Raw genomic sequence first — 21169 nt, forward strand, 5'->3', positions numbered from 1 at the left:
TAGCGCCAGAACTGGATTGTCCAGGTGTTGAGCTTCGGTAGGCGGATCATGCTTCCTCCGCTTCCTATACCCCGCTGAAACTACTTTCAGGACGTCAACAAACTAAATGTGTGTGCAGTCACTTAACTGCCATAATTTAGAAACGTAGTTCTACACAACTAAGAAAAACTAAAAACTTGTTAAATTATCTGAGGGAAAGAATATGCTAGATCGATGCTGTTGTCATTAAGATATTTCCATTACCGTTACAAGAACTTCAAATACGTGACATTTCACGAGGAAAATACTGAAACTGTTACAATCTGTTCAGTGTGTCCCTATGCATGGTTTATTTATCAGAAATGATTCACGTAACGAGGCATTATGGTTCGGTTAAGAATGAAGCACTGCAAAATTAGCACAAAGTATCGTTTCACAGACCTGGGACAGCCACAATGGTACTTCTTTCAGCGGCAGGTATCGAACTGAGAAAGAGATCAATTATGATTAGGTTGCACCAGATAAAAATAACTTGGCACATAGGAAACGATCTTCAAAATTAGCTAACAATCGCGCCTGTACTATCCTTCAGTTCATAATTGGCGCCATATATTGTCTACGATATTAGAAAACTGAAATTTGACTGCTATCTTTCGGACCTACAACAACAATTATAGGTATTTCTAAACAAATATATATATATATATATATATATATATATATATATATATATATATATATATATATATATATAATGTATTGTCTAAGTGAACAACAGATATGCCAAGCGCTAATATTTATGAGTTATACGTATTTTGCTACAGAATTTTGTAGTGAAGTTATTACCTTACTACACGTGCAGCAAAACTTGAAATCATCCCTAGAAACTACCACTAAACAATTGACGCTGACGTCGCCCTGCTGTCAATAAGGCATTTTTGTTTTGCCTTCGAGATGTCATCGTAATAACATGTAAAATCGCTCAGGCTAGGGGAAACAAATTACCGGTACCAGGATTTGTCATTAGGGTGCACCCTTTGCATTAGACTAATCGAAGCAAAATAGTCAAAATTAGAGAATAGCTCATGTTTATCGAAATCTGAATCAACATTGTTTATGTTTTGGATAGCCTGCTGTATAAGTTAGGGCCTACTTATTTTGTAAATGATCTAATTGAACATGTGAGCCTCTAAAAATCTGTTATATTACATTTTTTTATTACCTTTTACTACCATTTCGTCATTCACCAGCCATAGCTGGACAGATAATGTTAATTTTACAGTAACATTACCACATTAAAATTAATAAAAAAACTGCAATTTAAACTATGATACTAAAGAGAGTACTGTAAAACATATATAGGTGTATAAGAAGTAGATTATAATATTAAGACAATCATGTGGTAAAATAGCAGAGTTGTTGCTGTTTTCCTTGGCACTGAATTGCAGCTCAGTTAGACTCTGCTCTATCACCACAGAAGTATTTTTCTTTACTGTACAAAGGATGCTCTTTTAGTATACACGAAATTTTAGTTCTAAATTGTTTGAGCTGTAATTACTGAATATCCTTAGGTAGAGTATTAAATAACTTTAGGGCCATCATTGGGAAGCTGTTCTGTGTCTTTTAATTGACATCTTGGCCTATCTAGGCCCTATACTGTATTTGTAGCAAGTGCTGTATTGGGGTCTCTTGATTTGTTTCTGTGTGAACAAGCCAGTTGAAAATATATTGACTGAAAACAGATGGAACTCCTAATCTGGAAATAATTAGTTTGGAACGGTCAGTTTTTGTTTTTCCAAGGTAATGATCCTTGTTGCTTTCTTTTGTATCAAAAGCACATTCTTGCAGCCTGCAGAATGGCCTGCAGTAACAGCCTGTAGCTGATATGACTGTGGAATACTGTTAATAGGTACGGTACTGGTGTGGTATAAAACTTTTTATTTTCCTCAAGAACTACAGGACCTGTGAGATTTTGGAACATAGGCCTACATGTTTAGTGCATAGGTTAACTTGGTATGAATGAAAAAGGCCAGAAGCTTAACAGCTGCTGTGTCACCCAGTGCTCTAGTATCATTCCCCACTTTTTAGAATAAAGTTGTGTCATCTGCAAACTGCAAGTTATGCCCATTGGATACATATAATTAAAAAACAACAAGGGCCCTATTACGGACTCCTGTAGCTTGCCATGTATTAACTTCATTTCAACTGATTCTGCTCTGATTCTGCTCCTTGAACTGATACAGTGTGTAGTCTGTTATTTAGGCAGGCTTTGATAATTTGTAGAACAACAGCCACAGTACCATGTGATTTTAGCTTGCTGAGACTGGCCTTATGTGTGATACAATTAAATGCCTTACTAAGGTCACAGAGTACCAATGCTATCGACTACCTGTCTTCAAAACCCTGACTGTTACTTGTAACTAAGTCAAGTACTGCTGTTGTAGTTGACTTGCCTTTCCAAAAGCCATGCTGTGTATCATAAAAGAGGTTATTTCCTTCAAAATAAATTAATAGCTGATCTTTCATTATGTCTTCCATCACCTTGGCTAGCACTGGTGTTATAGATATAGGATAGATATAGGTCTGTAGCTTGATGTAGTTTACCTTTTTTGTAAACTGGTACTGTGTGTGCTACTTTATGGAAGTCTGGAAATTCCATGGCAGGGAGGCATTTATTTATTACTGCTGGCCATGGGTGAGCTATTATGCAAACTACAGTTGTCAATATAGTTCAGGACATGCCGTAAATAGCAGGGGTCCCTGAGTATTTGTTGTCTTTTACTATTTTTATTATGTCTTTTGGATACACACTCATCCACATGACAATGCTAAATTTATTTCCAAATTTCGTAGCAACTACAGGATCTGTTCTGAAGTTATGAATTTCACCTGCTGTGCTTTTTACTGTGTTTATAAAATATTCATTAAATTCATCTGGACTGCAAGAATTGGAGCAAGAGGTGGACGTTTGCCTATATTCATTAATCAGATCCAATGTTGCATTGCAAGGATTGTGAGCTTATTCAATAAACCCAGCATTGCTTTCCTTCTTTGCTTTCTTTACTTCTTTTCTGTACTTCCTTTCAGCCTGTAGGTAATTGCAGAATAGTCTGTCCTTGATGCCAATATCTTCAGTGTATTTGACTTTTTCATTAGGTGTTGAACTATGCATTTTATTTTAGCTGATCTAAAGGTACACCAGCTCTTTCATTTGACAGTTTTGTGTGTGTATTTTGATTTGGAAATTGGATGTCTCGTGGGTTTTAGTGGAAAATTTTCATCAGATCTGACTTTAAGAATCTGGAACATGGAACTGAATGTATTATTTGGTGCCAATTCTTCACACATTTGATGCCGGTCTTCAGAAGACACCGCAGTTTTCAAATCATCTAAATTTTTATTTGTAATAACCCTACTTCTGAAAACGTAATTTGGATGCCAGCTGGGAATTTGTTGAGTACTTACTGAGTTTGTCCATAGCTTCTTGATTACTGCACTGTGACCAGCAAGCATAGGGTTGACCACACTTTCTCTGTAGTCCTAACTGTTTAGGTTTGTAACAACTGTATCAAGACAGACATCTCCTCTTGGTGGTAGATAACTTGCCACAAATAGTCCATAGCTTCATATTAAGTTCATAAAAATTCTCTCTTTGTTACTGTCATCCCCAGTTTGGATGTTGAAGTCTCCACACAAGGCAATTTTTGCTCCTAGGTGCACTAAATGAGACAGACAGCTTTCCAGTTTGTTGGTGAAGTTTTCAAAATTGCCATTTGGGGAACAGTGCTCAGAAACAATGACACTGGCAATTTTAGAGTGTAGAAACTGTAAAGACAACTGCAGAATTCTATGTCAAAACTTTCCGAGTGGTTTAACAAAAGCAAAATAGGTTGCAGTAAGTGTACAAGCAGAAAATAAGCTAGCTATATGTTTCAAATTTAATAATTTATTTCGTCCATATGATCAAAACTGTTTACAAAGAAAGGCTGAAAAACTTAATTATGGAAAATATGTTACAAATTTCAGGGATCTGTTGGTTCAGCAGCACTTGAAATGGGATAAATATGTATGCACCTTGTCGAAGAATCTCTGTGTGCTATGGTATGGGTATTGCGCGTTAGTTTATTAAAAATAAACAGTTATGCAGGCATAGACCAACATTCATTACTTCACATTCAAGTTGTCATGACAGAAAATTGGGTGCACCATACTGTGACTAAATTTTTTGATAACTTACCCTGTGATATAAAATATCTGACAGACAGCAAAGTGAAATTTGAAAACAAACAGAAAAAGATTTTCCTTGACAACTCCTTCTATTCTGTAGAAGAATTTCTATTACTGTAATGTATAAAAGTTGGTGGGTTGCAATTACTGACATCTGGATGTTTAATAATAATAATACTAAAACTTATAAATGTTCAGCATGTAGCCATATTTACAAATAAAATTGCAGTGCAAATGTAAAATGACTCATTCCACATAATAAAGGTTCATCAAGAAAATGATCCGTGGAACATGAAACTAACTAACATACTATGCACAGTTCCATTCACTGCTTCACTATGAAGTCATTTTCTGTGAAAACTTGTTACATTATGCCCTATTAATCTGTCCAGTATTATCTGTACAGTCTATGCTGTATAATAGTATTAGATCAACAAATATAAAATACAAGTACTTAGACAATATGCACAGTAAAAATTGTGATTTCAGTCATGTAGTATGTATAAATCACATGCATTTATTCTCGGTTTACATTTTATCATATGCTATTTATTTACACATAAGTAACTGACTAAGCACTACTACTTAAGAGGTCTTGTATTGTGTAGCAGGAAGAGCAAGAAAGAAATAATTACAGTGTTGTCATCTGTCTGCAAGACAGAAACTGAATTTAGCAGAAAATCATTTTAAACTTTCAAATGGCCCACCGAGTATGCAACTGAAGGCAGCATTTTCTCACTTGCAGGAGTCACGATGTGGCTTTGTTGTGCTTGTGATGGCCGTCTACTGGATGACAGAAGTTCTCCCACTGCCCATAACTTCACTGTTGCCTGTCGTCTTGTATCCAATGCTGGGCATACTCAGTTCCAATGATGTCTGCATTCAGTACCTGAAAGAAACCAACATGATGTTTGTAGGTAAGTATGCACATACAGCCGAGTAGTTGCTTGTGTTTCTGATTGCTTTTCTTGACTCGTCTAAAGGCAACTATCATTCATATCTCAAACTATGCCACAGCAAATCTACAATTAAATTAGCTCTGAAGAAAGACTTTAAATGAAAACTGAAAAAATTTCTGTTTTCCTAACATTAAGAAAAAAAAAAAAAAAACTCCACAAGCAGGCCCGAAGGACCATATGATGCTGGATGCTGAGTGGCTGCTGTATCATCTGTCATCTTCTGCCCAACACTGTCATTCAGATGCAGTATGGAAGGGCTGTTGTCAATTTTCCAGGCCTTGCAGCCACTACTTCTCATTCAAGCAGCTCCTCAATGGCTGGCTGGACCCTATTCCATTCATACCCCCAAGGAAAAATCTCTGGCGTATTAAGAACTGGACCTGGGTCCTTGGCATGGCAATCAGATGCACTGACCACTCGTCTGCAGAGGCAGATACTCTGAACTCAAATACATTTCACAAAATGTCTGCTTCCATGTAGGATCATTCAGAGTTTGTAAGGGATCCACCTCAGTCACACTGTAGAGTCTTAACCACTGCTGGATGACAGTCCTCACTGATTTCTGAGGACTCTGTGGGAAGCTTTTATACACTTAGTTGACTTGAAACTGACTTTCAGTGCATCTTTCCTCTTTAGCACAAATGCATTTTCTGCTGCAAATATATTTATATTACATTTTTATTGAGATATCTGAAGGCATATTATCTGAATGCCAAGTTAAAACACAAGAACATTCTCTCTTTGTGTTTATGGAAGCACACAGCTACAGTTAGTAATGACACCATATTCTCCAATAAGAAAAACGTATACATGCTTCTCTAGATAACTATACAATTCAGTGGCAGTATCATAATTTCTAACTTCCCTCTTTTAAATTGTGGTAAGATTATGCAACAGTGTTGGTGATAATATACTTTTATTAAATCATCAAATAATTTATAATCATCCTATTCTTTGTATTTATAGCTACATCCAAATTCCATTAGACAACATGGTGTGCTTTGTGTAGTGCACTTCATACCAGTTGTATCTAAACCTTATCCCATTTGCTCACAGATAACATGTGGCAAGAATGATTACTTTAAAATCCTGTACAGTCATTAATCTTTCTAATTTTATTACTGTATTCTCTACATAATATCGCATGGTTGCGATGGTTGCAGGTAATATTAAGAGAGCTTTTAATAGTATCCACAAATGCTGTAAAGAGCAACTATGTTGACATGTGAGTGTACAAATTCCATAGTCATTGGAAGGCCTCAACACAAATTTTAGTTGGCAACTTAAGAGGATATGCTTATTGTTCATTTTTTTTAACTGCCTCTGTGTCTTTTAAGACACAAGTGCAAAGCACACAATTTTTCTTCTTTCATTCTTTCTTATTTATTTTTTATGGATTTGTTGATTCCATTTTGATTGTATCAAAAGCAAAATTCACTTAATAAAACTACAAAATTATGAGACTGATTGCTGAACAGTACTTACTTTCAGGAGGCACAATATTTAGTATTGTTGACAAACACATATAAAAGTGCATGATACAATCATGGCCTTCAGATCCTCCAGTTCATTATTTGGAGAGGAGGGAGGGACAGGTTGGAGAAGGTTGAAAAAGGCAGGGTAGTTCACTCTTACCCAGGATGAGAGGATCTCACCTCTCATGACGGTGAGGGTACACAACGATCTTGCCCTGCTATCCACACAACAGGTAAGTCCCTCTCATCCTGGATAAGAGTGAATTACTCTGCCTTTTTTAACCTTCCCCAACATATCCCTCCTATTCTCCTCAAATAATGAATTAATCATTCTGAATGCTAGAATAGTTTCATGCACTTCTGTGTGTGTCTTTTAGCAGCACTAAGGAGGAAATGAAGTGAAATTTCGTAGGTTGAAAAGATATGTCATGTTACTTCAATTACTACAAAATTGAGTCAAATTTACAAAGAACTTGGCAGTATGAGTTCACTTATTGATATGATGTTACACCCCACCTGGTCTGGATGTATAGGTGTGACCAAAAAGTAATGGGAATTTTTTAATTTCATGGGCTTTATACATCTGATTTTCAAAATATTTTTTTACCTTGTTGGTACACATGGTCCAGTTGTATGTTTGCTTTTTCAGCTGTTTTGAATATTTAGTTTACTATTGACAGCCAAAAAGGTTATACATGCTTTCAAGCACTAGGTGAGTTTTTTCTTTCGGAAAAGATGGATCAAAATATTTGCATTAAATGTTGCTTTAAAAATGTAATAAATGGCAGCACTGCATTTGAAATGTTGACTGTGGGTTTTGGTGAATCTGCTATGGGTAAGACAAGAGTTTACAAGTGGTGTAAATCTTACAAAGAGTGTCGAGATGTCGCTGAAGATAATGACAACCCTGGACACACTAACATGTCAGTTACTGACAGCGATGCAGAAGAAGTAAAAAGTTGGTTCTGGAAAATTGCTGAATCATCATCAGAGAGTTTGCTGATTATTTTGGCACATACTTTGGCTCATGCCAAGCAGTTTTTTCAGATGTTTTGGTCAAGCAATGTGTAGCAGCAAAGTTTGCTCTGAAATTTTTGGATTTCAACCAAAAATGACATTGCATAGGCGTCACTCAAGAATTATTGGATGAAGTTGACAATGATCCAGAAATAGTAAAGAAAATTATAAAATGTGACAAAACATGGGTGTACTGGTATAACATTGAAATCAAGACCCAATCGTTCCAATGGAAACTGCCTGAAGAGTCAAGACCTAAAAAAATCTGGCTAGCTTGATGAGATTTGAAGGTTCTTCTCAATTTTTTCCTCCATTACAATATGATAATGCATCATGAATTGCTGTATTACAGTTGTACAGCCAATGACAAATACTACCTTCAAGTTACGTGCTGTTTGTATCAGAACTGCAGCAAAACCATTTGTGGAAATTGCACCACAATCATGCTCCCACTCACACCTAAATGCTTGTTCATGATTTTTTGCAAAAAACAAAACCATTATGTTGCCTCAGTCACTGTATTCACTGGAAATGGAACTCTGCAACTTCTTTTGATTCCTGAGGCTGAAGAGAACCATGAAAGGACACCACTTTTCCACCATTTATGAGATTAAAAACAAAATTGCCGAAGGAGCTAAACACAATAATGAAAAGTAAGTTCCAGAAATGCTTCCAAGTGTGGAAAAAGCACTGGCACAAGTCTCGTATCTGAGGGGGATTACTTTGTAGGCTAGGAAATTTATGTTGATGAATAAATAAAGATTCATTAAGAAAAACAGAAATTCCCATTACTTTCTGATCACACCCTGTATGCACTGATTTTGTTGGGAAGGATATCATAAAACTGTTGTGTCTTCTCCTTAAGTAAGCCGGCCCACAACTGTTGTAACTGGTCCCTGATATCCTGGATGCTGCCGCTGAGACAGAGTTGATGTTTGAGCTTATCTTACATGTTCCATCAGGGCTTACCATAGGAGTACCTCAACATCATGCAGATAGTTCATAGAGACACCTGCCCTGTGGAAAAATGGCATTACAATACTGTTGCATTTCATGAGGATGTACAATGTCTGTGATGTACCATTGTTTGCATCAGAGTTGCCTCGATCACAACTAGCCATGACATTCAGCCATACCAAATTGCCCCTGACATCATGACGCCAGCAGAAACAGTCCTGTGCCTCTCCAAAACACTGGAAGAATGAGACCTCTACCCAGGTCACCACCACTATCACTAGTGGTCATCATCTGCAGTAATGTGGATCTAGGATTCACCACTGAACACAGTACAATGCCATTCATTAGCAGATTGCATGTCCTGTCAAGTCACCACTCCAAATGCAACCATTTGTATTGTGGTGCTAATGGCAGCCTAAGTGTGGCAAAATAATTACATTGTCTAGCTACTGCTAGCCTCTGACCAATCATGCAGAATGACACAAGATGTTGCATGTGCCATGTGTAGGCATTCCTTAAAGTTCCCATGGCCTGTCATCAGTCTTTCCATTAGTTTAATCTGTCTCCTTTTCAAACCCAGTGTTACAGAACTTCTCTTGAAACATGCATTCAACATCATTAGCTTGTCATGTTTCTGTATTTGGAGCTTACAAGTGGACCATACCTACTCATCACCACTGAATTTGTCCAAATTTATTGTAGATGTAGGGCTTGCCCAGAAATCTGGTAGCTCTGGATGGCCAAATGTTTAGAAAAAACACCATTTTTGCTGTGATACGGGCAAGGCATGAGCCTTTTATGGTAGCCCACTTCAAAGAGAGCAGTTGATGGAGTGACAGAACTACTGAGCAGTAATCCCAAGGTGCTGGGATCGGGTCCCTGCACAGAGACATTTTCTACTTTTACACTGCTTACATTGCAAATCAACTGAGATAATTCTCAATTATTGTACTTATTAACATTTTCATAAAGAGTATGAAGAGGAACAGCAAGGGAAAATTTAAGTTTGGAAATAAATTTCGAGGAAGGAATTCTAAGACAAGGTCGCGCGCAGGTTCAGACGTGCCAGACCGGTTAGGACACGTACCAGACAGTTGCGCAACAACTAGCAGGGTATGGTATAAAAGACATGGAGAAACATTTTTGCTCACAGTTGATTCCCATTCTGTTGGTGGGAAAGAACATTTTATTAAAACTGTCCTGTCTATTTGGAACGTTACGGAATGTTGTGTGTCGGAGGAACCATTTGCTAGAGGTAATTGTACACACATTCATGCATATTTAAAGCTAGCAGAGTCAAAATTATGTATTTTTATTATTTTACAGTTGATGATTTACACATGTTGGGGTAATATTCAGCACAAAGACAGGGGAAGCAGTAAATTTCTCAGCATCTTGCACACATTGTAGACATTGCATTTTTACAATTACCTGGTTGTTTTAAAGTTTCTCATCAAAAACAGACTTGGTTTATATTCATAAAAAGTTCTCTCTCGTCACACAGCTCAACAGTAAACCATATGTAAAGCATCATTTCTCTAAATATTGGTGAGGATAGCTGGTGATGCACAGTGAAATGTATTTTGATGCAGTATTCTCAGGATATGATTCTTTGTGGCCCTCATTGAGATAAGAGCATTTATGAAGTTTTCTGATAAGAAAGAATTCTCTTATCTCATCAAGAGCCACAAGCAACACTGCATCAAAATACATTTCACTGTGCATCACCAGTTATCCTCACCAATATTTGGAGAAAATATGCCTTACACTTGGTTTACTGTTGAGGCATCACAAGGTTTCATTAGCCTTGTGCATTTGGGGGGATCTTGTTACTACTACACAATAGCAGTTCTCCTTCATCCTGAAAAATTTGTCATACAATTGTGGATTTGTTTGTCCTCTCCATGAATCGATAAACAGAAAAAATTTGTTCTCCTGGCCGGAGGGTGTATTCATGTCAAATGCAAAATATTGAGCACTATTTCAGTTTATTTTTACTGTAAGTAACATAAGAGATTAAAATTTAAAAAAAGTCCACTCAGCAACTTGATCTCACAACTTTCGACTCACTGTTCACACTTTCCACTGTGCCAGCCACTGCCTGGAAACTACATAATCAAAATGGTTCATGCCCCACCTGATCCCACCAAAAATGCTGCTTTTTTTCTAAACTCTTGGCTATCTGGAGCTTCTACTTCTGTCACATTCATTTCTAGCTACGAACTGGATGAAATTTGTGATGATGAGCAGGTGCAGTCCTTTTATTAGTCAAATATTCTTTGTGTGCCTCTTATTCTAGCTGCATAATGTTGTTGTTACCATTAGCCTAGTGATAGGTTAGGTTCCAGTCTAACAGATTGAGGTATCGCACCTGTCCTAGCCAGCCTATCAGCTTGTTCATTGCCACTGATTCCTTAGTGACCAGGGACCCACAGCAGGTTTACATTGTTGTTTTTCACTTGCCTTACAAGGGCTTCATGGCACTCTGCAATGATCTTTGATCTCACTGCAGGGGCTGATAGAGCTTTCAGAGCTGCTAGGCTGTCTCAATGAATGTAGAGGCACAATCCATGTAGCACTTGTGGAAATTCTCCTCTGCATACACTCCGATAGCAGATATTTCCTCCTGGAATATGTAGCAAGTTTCCCTAGAGAGGCTACTCTCTCTAGTCTAGGCTGTACCCTTTACACCCAGGCTGTCTTTTTGATCTGTCAGTAAACCAGACTATGTTTTCTGAGTGGTATCAAGGTTCATTCTTCCACTGCTACCTATTTCTAATTATTACCTTGAAAGGTTTATTGAAACAGCCAAAGTTGTTGTATAGTCTTCTGGCTTTTCCCTGACCACTCCTATATTCACCACATTTACTATATTGATGAGGGGGGGGGGGGGGGGTCTGCATTTTCAGTAAGTTTCTAATTATTTCCAGATTTTGTATGTCCCTGCTGCTGCCTCCATTGTAACTCAAAGGTGTCATGGGAGCATGTCCAGAATAGTCCCCATCCCAGAAGTGGGCATGCTGCTAATTCCATCTGTTATGGCTAAGCAGGCCAACCTCTGCACCTAACCATGCTCCTTAGCAGCCATGTACTGTTGTACTTAATTCCAGCATGCTGTAGCCCCAAAACATGTCATAGGTATCATTACAGCAGTATATATCCAGTACATGCTCCTGGGGCTTAGACCCATTTTTACCAAAGGCCCTTCTAGTGCACATAAACAAATCATTCGCTTTGGAACATACGTTCTTTATGTGTGGGGTCCAAGATAATTTTGCATCCAAGATTACCTCTAGATACTTCACCTTCCCTGTACTGGTAGAGTTTTGTCAAAGAGCTTGAGATTTCAGTATGTGTCCTGGATATGTATCCTCATGAACATACTGCAACAGTTTTATTGGTGACTCTTAGAGTCTGTTTCCTGCACCAGTTTTGCACAATGTTCAATGTACACTGTGCCATTATTCTAATGATGCTAGCAAATTTGCTAAATATTATTATGACTACATCATCTGTGGAACCTTGGCAGATATGACCACTAGTATTTAATTGTCTGAGGAATTCAGTCCCCACTAGGTTCCACAGTAGTGGCGACAGAATGCCTTCTTGTAGACATCCTCTGGTGGTGTTCATCACATGATGGCTTATATCAGTTACTCAGCATGGTATTAATCCACTTACATATAGTGGTGTTAATGCCTTGTTCTTCTGCAGCTTTAACCGTGGATTCAAAGTCTATATTGCTAAAAGCCCATTCAATGTCCAGGCAGAAGCAGAGCAATTTCCTGCAAGTGTAGTGCTTTTTCCAACTTCCCAACAAGTTGATGAAGTGCTTTTTCATGATTTGCCTGGTTGATATGCATGTTGGGTTACATGCAGAGTATCCTCAGTTAACTTCCCTTCACTAACATGCACATTAACCAGATTTTCTAATGGTTTTAGGAGGAAGTAGGACAGGCTGATTGGTCTCATATCCTTAGCCTTGGTATGATCAGTTTTCCCTGTCTTCAGAATGGAAACAACCTTCACTGTCCTCCAACATTAGGAATGACTACAACTGCTAGACTGACTAAAAATTCTTCATAGGATTATAATCAGTCTTTCTCCTGCTTGTTTCAGTAGATCTGTAAAGATTCCATCAGGGCCTGGTGACATGAACAATTGAAGTGTTCCCACCAACCATTGGATTTTTAAAATTTTTTTCACATACCTTCTCTGGCAGATCCACAATTCTCCGTTTGATTATCTGTAAACCAGTGGCCTCTCAGAGACTGCTTGGTCTGTGTTGTCTGCCAGAGTGCATCGAGGGAAAGGAATCTTGAGGAGCATATCCAGTATCTCATGTGCTGTCCTTGCACACCTTAGAGTGCCTGCTGGGTTGGTTTATATTGAAGATTTTACAAAGTCTGGCACATGTAGCTGTACCTTCTACCACCTCACAGGATATCTTCCAGGATGATAGTTTCACTTGCTTAATCACAACATTGTGTTTGGCAAGGGCCTCCTAATATTTTTTGTCCATTGTCCTTTGCTTTTTGCGGTATTAAACAGTCTTCTTACCTGCTTTCTTTGCAATTCCAGGCTGTTGTTCCACCAAGGTATCACTTGGTGATAGGACAGTTTTCTGAGTACAACATCATAATGGCAGATGTCACTTCATCTGCTATTTTCTCAAGTTCTTCTAGATTCCATATTGAGTTTCTGACTTCTGATAAGTGTGAGTTTAGGTCTTTCCTATACGAGTCACATTTTGTTTTCCTTGGATTCCTGTAATCTGAGGTCTATTTAGTACCCATTTCAATCTCAAAGTAAATATACAGGAGATATAATTGGATAGATAAAAAAAATCCACTCACCAAGCAGAAGTAGAAGAAAACAAAAAAGAAAAAGAAAGAGTTAAGGAATTGTGCAAGCTTTTGGAGCCAGTGGCTCCTTCATCTTGCAGAAGGGTTGAAGGGGAAAGAACAAGGATGAAGGAAAAGGACTGGTGAGGTTTAGGAAATGAGAAGAGTTATGGAAAATCATCCAGAATTCCGGGTCAGGGCAGACTTACTGGACAGTTTGAGGATGGGAGGCTGAGTGTTGGGACATTTGATGAGATTTGACAATTTGAGAGCTTAAAGGTGGAAGACAGGGTAATAAGTAAGACATAGATTACTGACAAAACATAGTACAAGCATTAATAAGAGCAGAAAGGTAAGAGCATTATATATGGTAGACATGTGTGGAGGGGGGAGGGGAATTGACAAGTCAGAAAATAAGATACTCAAGACTAAAAGGAAGTGAAGAAAGGAATAGTTACTGAAAATAAATGCTGAGACTGAAGAAATTAACATAAATTAAGACAGGATTGGTGGTGAGAACCAAGGACATGTTGTAAAGCCAGTTCTCACATGTGTAGTTCTGAGAAACTGGTGTCAGGGGGGAGAATACAGATGGCACTTTGTGGTGGAACGGGCACTGAAGTCACAAACTACGCTGGTGGGGACTGGTGGCGCGTTGTGAGTAACTGATGCTGGTGACAGATGTCAGCTGGCAGCTTACAGGGCCTGGTATTCTGTAATGGTCCATGAGGGAGAGGGGTCAACGAGAAGTGAGGTCATGTCTAGGAGACATAGGTTGGTTGGTTGGTTGGTTTGGGGAAGGAGACCAGACAGCGTGGTCATCGGTCTCATCGGATTAGGGAAGGATGGGGAAGGAAGTCGGCCGTGCCCTTTCAGAGGAACCATCCCGGCATTTGCCTGGAGTGATTTAGGGAAATCACGGAAAACCTAAATCAGCATGGCCGGACGCGGGATTGAACCGTCGTCCTCCCGAATGCGAGTCCAGTGTCTAACCACTGCGCCACCTCGCTCGGTGAGACATAGGAAGCGAACATTATCCAAATATTTGGAGTTTTAACTGCAAACCACAAATGGAATACACATTTGAAGAAATTTTCATGTGATGATCGATTTTTTTAATGAAGTTACTATGGTAAAAATGACTATTTTTGAATAATTGTGCATGACATGTACTATTTAATGAGATTTTGCATGATAAAATTGAATATACACACATACATCAATGTTATGGGTTTAGGAGGTATGCATGAAACTTCAGCATTGATTTTTTTTGGAAACTAGGGGCCAGGCATGCAAAGCTGCTAGCCAGGTACTCAAAACAGGTCTCTCTACAATACACACAAGATTCATCAAAATCTATATTTAAGAGGTCTGATGTTTGCCTTGAGAGAACCATCTAAACTGTGTGCTATCATATTTTCATTGTTTGTGTATCATATTGGGAACCATTCCAGCATGGCAAACTGTCTAAAAAAAAAACACACACTCTGGTTGTCTGGTGTATACCAGACCCATTGTCATTAATCCATTACATGGATTTGGTCCAGGTCTGACCTGCCTCTCTGTCTTGCAAGCTAGCGTGTTATACATAAAGCTATATGGGCAACTGTTCATGGCAGCATTATGAAGTAGTGTTTTGTAATTTGTAACAATAAGATTCCAGTTTCAGTTATACAGATCATCATCTCTATGCGTCACTTTTGCTTTCGTAGAAACGCAAAATACATTTACATGTCTATTTCTTTTATGTGCTGTATATCAAGTGAGAGTCTGTATGCAAGGTGGGGATCAAATTTAACCAGTCCAGTACTCCTTGTGGGGAAGTGACAAGCTATAGTGCACACTATAGTAAACAGTGGTATTATTGCTAATTTGCCTTATGTCATCTTAAATTATGTAGATATAAATATTTCTGTAGAATAAATTTTCTGTGTCTTCATCTACTTGACTATTCTGTTGACAGGTGGTCTCATTGTTGCCATTGCAATGGAACACTGTAATCTTCACAAAAGGATAGCTCTGAAGACCATCCTCATTATCGGAACAAGCCCACGCAGGTGAGTCCTTTGTTATTGTTTTAGGCATTTCTGACTTTGTTCCTCAACAGGGTTAAAATTCCCTTATAAAAATAATTAGTTAATATTTACTTGATAATCATCTTGATCTCATCTACAAATTTACTACCAATCAAAAGAATGTTTCATGTTGTCAGTTATTTATACTTTTGTCCTGAAAATCATATTTTTACATGATGAGGCTATCACTATATAAATTGTCAGTAAATGATGCTGATAAGTACTCCAACCATGATATATTGTATTGCAACTCTTGTGTCTCTACACCATCAATTTTCAAAAAATAAAAAGCAGAACAATTGCACTGTATGATCATAATTTATTTATTTGGTGGCTTACTGCATCTATAAGTCTATAAAACACGTTTTTTAGATGTTTGTAATGTCATTAGAGCATTTAAAAGATTACTATCAAAATGCTTGAAGGAGCCTACTATCCAAAAAATGTACTTTGTATTTGTAAAGTTATGTTGCAGATCTTTGTTTTAATAAAGAGATCCCATAGTTTTCTGTTCATAATATTCAAAATGTACTCACTAAATATGTGTAGGTTTTCCAGCAGGTTGTGCAGGGAAAGAAAAGGCTGACAACACACAAGTCATTCTGTAGCAGTGACTTTCCATTCCAAGAAAGCATAATTGTTGACAACATATTGCCCACCTCACATGTTAGCTATGTATAAAGCCTTACCTAGTTCTCAGACAGTGGTTATATTATGCATCAGATCTTCTGAGCTGATATAAACACACTACCTAAGAATAAATCTGAAATTACACATTATTTAGAAATGATGCTATTTTGCTGCATTTGTCTGTCTGTAGTACAAATGATGAAGGTCTCACAATGCTACATAGTGTTTTTTGACTTTATCATGTTACCTAATCGGATTTATTTAAGTACAATGCTACTTACACAGACACTTTGTTACACTTTTGAGCTACAGTATGATGATATCTGTTCAGGTTAACACTTGGCTTCATGCTGACCACCATGGTCCTATCCATGTGGATCTCAAACACAGCCACTACAGCAATGATGACACCAATTGTTCAAGCAGTTTTGGAGGAACTGAAAGCTGTAAGTCAAGTAACTACATGAGTCTGTACTAGCGAGATCCAGAAACAAATTATTCATAGTTCTTTTTTTTAGTTCTAAAACTGTTTTGGTTGTACTCACAGATGAATTAACTGCCTATCTTGACTGCTTATCATGGCTGCAGACAGTATCATATATTATTAAATATGGACTCATTGTATCTTTCAGAAGCAGACTTTCCAGTACTCCAAGTAAAATGTAAAAGTAAACGGCATAGGATTAAGATTTAATGTGAAGTCTTTGTATTTTAAAGAGCTGCCAACTTATTTTTAGGTATGTAATAACACATTGTGGAGAACACAGTACCAGCATGAGTGTCTAACTAGGTATACAGCATTTTTAGGGTTCCATACCTCTGTTGGTATAAATGGAACCTTCGTAGGATCACTTTGTTATCTGTCCATCTGTCAGTCCGTCTGTCTGTTTGCCCGGCTGTTAAGATCCCTTTTGCCAAGGAACAGGTAGACATATCATACAAAGGTCTGCAGTCCCTCGGTGCAAGTCACCAAAATGGTGCCCAATAGAATGACTTGCACCGGGCCACTGAGCCACACAAGATTGTTATTATTATCTACATATATAAACAAGTTTGTAAGGAGCCCTCAGAGTATGAGTCCTACTTGCACTTGTCCGGTATTCTGAACACTATATTTGCTATTTCCTTATATGAGGGCTTAAGAGAGGCAGACATTAGTACACTGATGTCCATAATAACTGCTGGACCATAAAACAGTCAATACCTAAGCATGAAATTGAAGTTACTTGTAACTGATATTGATGGAAATAAATGATAATGTTTCATAACAGTACGCACAACCACTGCCACAGTACTAATATTTTGTAGTATTGAGATGAGATGAAGTAGGTGATGCTATATCTTGTGACAAATAGGAAATATGATGTTTGATGTATCAGAGGTACTGGTAATCAACCTGCTTTGAACCAATTCACATTTCATTGGTACTTATCCATGAGTTAGATTAGATTAGATTAGTTTTTCATTCCATAGATCCATGCTGAGGAGATCCTCGTGGATGTGGAACATGTCTTTTTTTTTTTTTAAAAAAAAGCTGAAATAACAATACTAATAGTATGAATATGTACAATACATCATTTGTTTCTATTAAAAAATTCGTCATTGGAGTAGAAGGAGTTAGGCACTAGTAAGTCTTTCAGGCTCCTTTTAAACTGAGCAGTTGCCAAGTGACCAAAGCCTCATATATGCAGGTATTGTCTGTCTCATAGTTAGCAGTTGTGTAGGCTGGAAAATAAATGTTCCCAGGTTTTCTACAGAGAATACAAACCATCGGATTGGGAATTATCTAGTTGGGAGGAATTTGGTATCAGTACTCTGTATAGTGGATTTATGAGAGCTTGTGGTATTATGGCCATCATGCATTCTGTAAAACCTCTCAAAGCACATATCAGCTCACATTGCTTAACCACTGACATACTGAGCTACAAGCGGTGATGCTACAGATATTGGCGTGCATGTCACATTGTGGGAAAATCAGATATATCGTTAAGACAGCAGAATGTCGTTATTCAAAAACTGGTAGTTTTGAGTTCATATTTCTACACATTAAGGAATGTATCTTGAATTAGATGAAAAATCTGATATCTCAACACTGATATGCTTAGCTCTTCTGTAGAAAGGTATGAAAACCTCATATCTTGTAACAGTCAAATCTTAAGGTATCAAACCTCAGAGGAAAGTTTCTGCTTGGAAATTTATCACTCTTCATTCACTGTTGTGCCAATTTAATATTAATAGGCCTACCAGTGCTTCAAAACCAACTATAAAGTCTTAATCTCAAGGTTCATATTTTGTGATTTCAGACAAGGAATTTCCCATAGCAGCAGAAGTAGCTAGTAACATTCAAACACTACTTGATACACTTAAAGTAAAATTCCATGGGGTTCAGGTGGATAAAAGGTTAAAATGGAGGCAACACATAGATAAAGTAATGAAGACTTATCTCTCACTGTGCTAACCAAATGACAAACATTTGTTTCTTTTGTGTATTTTACCTTCTTGTTATGTTAAGGAATTGTCTTCTGTGGCAACATACCTATAGTAAAGACTGTGTTCATTAAGCACAAGCAAGCAGTAAGAATATTATTCAAAGGACATAACAAAACATCTTGAAGAAACCTTTTTAAGGATCATGAAATTCTTACAATCATTTCCCAATGCATTTACTCTGTAGTGAATCTTGTTGATACATCTAGATCTACATCTACATGATTACCCTGCAATTCACAATTAAGTGCATAGTTGAGGGTTTAACAACCATCCTTAAGCTACTTCTCTGCAATTCCATTCTCAAACAGCATGCAGGAAAGATGAACTTTTAAAATCTTTCCATTACAGAAGCTCTGATTTCTCGTATTTTATTATGATGATCGTTACTCCCTATGTAGGTGGGTACTAACAAACTATTTTCACACTCTGAGGAGAAAATTGGTGACTGAAATTGCATGAAAAGCTCCTGCCACAGTGAAAAAATGGCTTTGTTTTAACGACTGCCACCCCCAATTTGTGTTTCATATCCATGGCACTCTCTCCTTTATTTCACGACAATACAAAATGAGTTGCCCTTCTTTGAACTTTTTGATGTCTTCTGTCTATCCTGTCTGATGTGGATCCCACACCACACAACAGTACTCCAGAAGAGGGCGCATGAGTATAGTGTAAGCAGCCTCTTTAGTAGACCTGTTACATTTTCTAAGTGTTCTGCCAATAAATCACACTCTTTGGTTTGCTTTCTCCACACCATTATCTATGTACCTGTTCCAATTTAAGTTGATCAAACCGTCCATGGGTGTACTGCTGGTTCATAGTGTCCAACGGACAGAATATTTCAGTGATCAGACATGTTGCCATCATTGGGTGCACTGATGAACTGAGCTCCCAATGGTGTGTGATCAACTATGGCACTATGAAGCAGCAGAACACCCATGGACTGTTCAATCAACAAATATGCCGGAAGAAACTGAAGAATCACACCAATTTAAATTATTTGTAATTGCAATCCCTAAGTATTTAGTTGAGTTTAAAACCTTTAGATTTGTGAGATTTATCGTGTGACTGAAATTTAGCAGTTTCCTTTTAGTACTCATGTGGGTGACTACAAACATTTCTTTATTTAGAGTCAATTGCTACTTTCTACACCATACAGATATCTTGTCTAAATCATGTTGCATTTCAGTTTGTTCATCTGATGACTTTACAAGATGGTAAATGACAGCATCACCTGCAAACAATATGAGAGGGCTACTCAGATTGTCTGCTAAATCATTTATGTAGATCAGGAACATCAGAGAGCCTTTAACACTTCCTCGGGGAATGCCAGATATTACTTCTGCTTTACCTGATGACTTTTCATCAGTTATAATGAACTATGACCTTTGTGATAGGAAATCACAAATCAAGTTGCACAACTGAGACAGTACTCCAGACACACACACTTTAATTATAAGTTGCTTGTGAGGATTGGTGTCAAAAGCCATCTGTAAATCTGTAGATATGGAATCAGTTTGGATCCCCTGTGATAGCACTAATTACTTCATGAGAATAAAGAGCTTGTTGTGTTTCACAAGAATGATTTTCTGCTGATAATAAAAATCAGTTTCAGCTGAACTGTGATGCACACAGTACATGGAACAAAAACAATGTTCATATAGACTTCAGCTCCTTATCTAGGGTTCATAGCAAAGTTATGTATTCTGCTGCAAAGGTATGCAACAGGTTCCCATCTAATCTACAGCAGGAAACTGGAAATACCTATCAGTTAAAAATAAAATTGAAAAGTGCCTCATTAACTAATCCTTCTGCTAATTGGATGGATATCTAGATTCATGGGTGAAAAGTTAGCAAGTAGCATTGTTCATTGTAAAGCAGCATGACAAGTAGTAAAAGTAGAAAGAACAGAAGTTAAAGGTGTAAGTAACTATTTTATTTGAAAACAGCAAAGTAGCCAAGTAAATTTTAAACTGCAAGTAAGTGATGAGCAGCAGCTATTTAGTATAACTGAGCTCTTTTTTCCTCAGAGTAGTAGTATTCTTTTTAATTTACTTCATTAAATTTAGCTGGCATAATCATGAATAACACTGAGCAGTTTACTAGTAATATTTTATAGTTAATATACTGTACAAATTGAGTTTTTGTGATTTGCTTGTATTTTTAATGTATACCTTGACTTGTTCCACATCCTTGCAGGTCCTCCTTCTGATGTGCTCTACAGAACACAATGAATAAATGACTATCATAATGTTTGGGTTGTCAGGTACAGAAAACGATCATTACCAAGAAATCTGAGTGCGCTGTGCACACATTCTAACAGATCATTTTTGAATGTGTAGTGAGAATGAATGTTGTCCTGACACACATAGCAAGGGGAATCCAAATTTATCTCCATTCATGTTGAGTGTTACACTTCAGGAAAATGTACTATGTTTCTTCAGTTAAAAACTGTTTGAACCAATAGCATATCCAAAAGTTGCTCCTCAAGTTCATGTACATAGCAATTAACCAAAAGT

At 37.5% G+C, this 21169-nt stretch overlaps 1 protein-coding gene across 1 annotated transcript in view; it reads left to right on the forward strand.

Annotated features, from left to right (window-relative positions):
* LOC126418846 (protein I'm not dead yet-like) overlaps window positions 1–21169 on the forward strand; it is a 262743-nt gene that overhangs the window by 188838 nt on the left and 52736 nt on the right. Inside the window, exons 2-4 of the mRNA XM_050085833.1 lie at window positions 4952–5123; window positions 15422–15515; window positions 16495–16609. Of these exons, the coding sequence (XP_049941790.1) occupies window positions 4952–5123; window positions 15422–15515; window positions 16495–16609 (381 nt within the window). The remainder of the gene's footprint in view (window positions 1–4951; window positions 5124–15421; window positions 15516–16494; window positions 16610–21169) is intronic.

The sequence above is a fragment of the Schistocerca serialis genome, chromosome 9 (assembly GCF_023864345.2).
Source record: "Schistocerca serialis cubense isolate TAMUIC-IGC-003099 chromosome 9, iqSchSeri2.2, whole genome shotgun sequence".
Lineage (NCBI taxonomy): Eukaryota > Metazoa > Arthropoda > Insecta > Orthoptera > Acrididae > Schistocerca > Schistocerca serialis.